At 39.7% G+C, this 3,702-nt stretch overlaps 1 protein-coding gene across 1 annotated transcript; it reads left to right on the plus strand.

Moving 5' to 3' along the window:
* Positions 1-290: 290 nt before the first annotated feature.
* On the plus strand, positions 291-2,300 carry LOC110559060 (E3 ubiquitin-protein ligase Topors-like). The gene has a single exon (XM_021654297.1). The coding sequence runs from the start codon at positions 291-293 to the stop codon at positions 2,298-2,300; it is 2,010 nt and encodes a 669-aa protein (XP_021509972.1).
* The last annotated feature ends 1,402 nt before the right edge of the window (positions 2,301-3,702 follow it).

The following is a 3,702-nucleotide window of genomic DNA, read 5'->3' on the forward strand; positions in this document are numbered from 1 at the left end:
TTTGAATTTGCTTTTCAGAGCTTGAGGAAAAACTGCTTTGAGAAAGAAAAAAAATCCAACGTGCCTGTAACTTCAATGCTATATATTTACTGAGTTTTCTGTGCACCTTATCAATAATTTGAGAAATGATTGTCTCCTAACTGCAGTGCAGCATTCATTCCAGGGTGAGGACATTATAAACACACGCACGGAGCACTTTGAATAGATATTTAACATTCCAGATGAGGATCTGATTTAAAGCAATTTTTTTTTCTCACATTCAGCTCATGAAAATCTGATCTGTTAAACCAATGGCTGTAGAGCTTTCATCTCACTGTGAGTGCCCTAACTGTTTGGGAGGTATTCAGAGTGAGTCTGACTGGAATTGCTCTTCCAGAGAGAGAGGCGATGGCGCTTCCTACTCGAAATCAAGTAAGAAATCCACGCTCTCTCCCATCATGCAACGCTTCCTTTCTCAATGTTGTTATAATAAGGCGGAAAGTGCTAACGGGGATGACTCCGAGTCTCTCCCCTCAGAGGAGGAAATTTCTGTGGGCGCCCCTCAAAAACGGAATATCAGCCAGACGCCAAAGAACACCAAACGGAAGATCAAACGGTTGAGAGAGCTGACAATCCAGGAACTTCTTAAAAAATTTGTAGACGGTGGAAAGTTTCAACCACACTTCATGTCCCTGGGCCACTTCAGAGACCAGGTGCTTGTGAAGTTCAGAAGAGCCCTGTACTATTCTGGAATCTGGGTAAAACATGTTCAGGGCTCGGGACTGGAAAAGCATTTTTCAGCTGATTATTTCAAAAGAAATCCCAGTAGCCTGTACCGTCTCATTCCCTGGCTGAAACGGGAACTCACAGCTCTTTATGGAGACTGTGGCTACACAGTGAAGAACATTCAAGCTGACATTCTCCATCACATGACCAAATTTAACTTGGACAGTGAATCCTTCACTTGCCTGCTGGAGCCTTATCTCCTACACCACACCCGGCACTTTCTGCATGAGTTTACCACTTTTGTTGATTCGTCTTACAACATGGAGACCTATGACCGGTGTGCGCTCTATCAATGTCCTGTTTCCACATGGATGAAAAACAAGAACACTCTTTCAGGTCCAGTCTTGCCTTTGCCTGAGAATCGCTCCCTCATGATATCTCATCCAGCCACAAAGCTGTCTAAGAACACTGAGGCTCAGCATAGTAAGGCTGAACAGAGGTCTCACTCTGGCTTGAAAGAATTTCCAAATCGTAATTATTCCTCAAAAAATTCCCACATCTCAAAAATCCATCAGAAAAGGGCAGACAATGTTTGCACCAAAGATGATTTTAAGGTCTGTACTACTAATTCATTACTGGATTGGGCTAATAGCAGGGAAAGCAGGCCAGACACTGACACTGTGTGTTACAAAAACAATAATCAAGAGAAAAAGACAAAAGGCATAAAGCTGCTCCCTGACCATATCCAAAATGGGCAGAAGTGTGAAACAAGTTTGCATACCTTTCTAGCATCAGTGGATTCTCAGAGGGTACCACCAAGAAAGTACAATGTAAGGGAAACAAATATTTTGAATCAGGGCCAACAGGTACATAATCAGAAAAAAGAAGCAGAAAAAAAACTTGAAGAATCTTTACCAAAGGTTTTTGAAAGATTGCCTAGAGAAAGAACCTTGATAAAGAGCAAATCCAGAGAGACTCATCATTCCTGTAAATGGATCTCAGAAAATATCCACTCTCCTACAAAAAATGATAAAATGCTGGCTTCTTTTAGAAGAAATAAAGTAAGGTGCCAGTCCTCCCAATGTGTAGAAGTTGCTTCATCATACCACAGTAGAAGAACCCAAAGGCCATCCAGTTCCAGCACACCCAGACCCAAATCCTGGTGTGTCGGATCCAAAAAGCAATCCATAAGCAGAGATCAGAGCAATCTCTACCCAAGGGGAAGTCACAAGCATTTCATCCAAAATGTACAATGCAGGCTGTCCACAGGAAGCCTGTGTGGCTGTGAAGCAGCATACAGAAAGGCATCTTTGACCCCAGTCCACCCTGCCCAGGCTTGCTTAACCTATGGCAATAGAGACAGCTGCACCTCTACAGGTAAAGGTGATTCTCAAACTGGAAGACAGTGTGACAGCCTCTCAAGCCTACAAACAGAGAAATATCAGTCCTCAAGTAAGCAGGAAATGAAGAACAAGAACCTAGTTGATAGAGCTTGGAGAATCAGAACAGTTGGGCACAAAAACTGCAAATGCCAGTGTATGGGTACACTAACGACAGGTGAGTTCAGTGATGAATTGGGGGATCTCAGTGATTAAAGAAAAATGAATTGTCATTCTGAATGTGTGACTACCAGCAGAGAGTACATTTACAAAAGAAAAAAGAATTCGAGATTTCAGAAACATCTAGTCAAAAGTGAATCCAAAAATAGTATCAGAAACAGATAGATATAAATGGTTTTGAAAGGCAAATGAGTCTACTTAGAAAGTTACCACAGCTCACTGAAAATATGGATATGATCTGAAATATATGAAAATATTTATTATAGAACTTTGTAACTAGAACAAATATCTGAGGGTTAAATTCAAAGCTCTTATTGGTGACAAATATACATTATTAAATCATTCATATATGTAAATAATATTTCTGTCTGTTTTCTTTAAATGAGTAGAATCCTAAAAATATTTTACTTGGACTCTGCATAAGTTGGGCTCAGTGGGTAGAAGGAAAGAATCAACTCCTTCAAGCTCTCCTCTGACCTCCACCAATGTGTCATGGCATGTACATACACACACAAAGAAAGAAGGAAATATAGTTTAAAATTTTTAGAAAGTATTTTACTTCTATTTCAGTTTTGAGTTTAACTATGAAAATTGGTTACCCAAATTTCCCAACACTACAAGTACTATATTAATAATAGGAATATAAGTTAATAAACAATTACGAATATTAAGTATGCTTCAAAATATGTTTGCGTGTGTCTGTACTAAATTTTAGAACTAGCAAAATTTGTGTGCCTAGAAAATCTGACATGACCACTGCCTTAAGACATCTACCTGTTTGTAGACCTATAGTCACTTCGTAGTCACTGGAATTTCAAATTTATTTAAATAAACTAGTTAAAATGAACATCCCTAGGATTTTTAAAGCCTTCTCCACATACCCTGACATGTACGAATTTTAAGTAATGTGTTTAAATAATTCTGATTCTACACTCACAGAAGCCAGATCCAATGATAGTGAGTCCTCCTCAGAAAAGTATTTAAAGTATTTTGACCACCGTCTCAGGATTGATAAGTCCAGTGGAGACCAAGCTATTGGATGTCCCAAGAGTTTTCAAGTTATTCTGAGAAAGAGTGGTTCTTGTCACTTGTGGCAGATGATAAAGGAGCTAAAGCTTTGACACTACCAGGAGAGCTATGTTTGTGAGTTTGTGAAGAATATGGCTTTAAAGTGAAGGGGAGAAAAACTAAAAAGATCCATCGTAAGGAAAGGTCATTGGAAGCAGGACCTGGGCCTTTTGGCCCTGATTTATCTTCCAGGCTTTCAAGTGCTCTTTTTAATTTTAAAATTTCACCCAGTTTTGTTAAGTTTGTGCATTGCATCTTTGCATCCTTTATGAAACCAGGGTTGTGACTGAGTTATGCAGAGGTGTCTGGCGTGAGAGAACACACGGAGCAGTGGCCGTGAAAGGAAGGTTCTGAATGTCTCTTGTGTATC

Source organism: Meriones unguiculatus, chromosome 3 (genome assembly GCF_030254825.1).
Source record: "Meriones unguiculatus strain TT.TT164.6M chromosome 3, Bangor_MerUng_6.1, whole genome shotgun sequence".
Lineage (NCBI taxonomy): Eukaryota > Metazoa > Chordata > Mammalia > Rodentia > Muridae > Meriones > Meriones unguiculatus.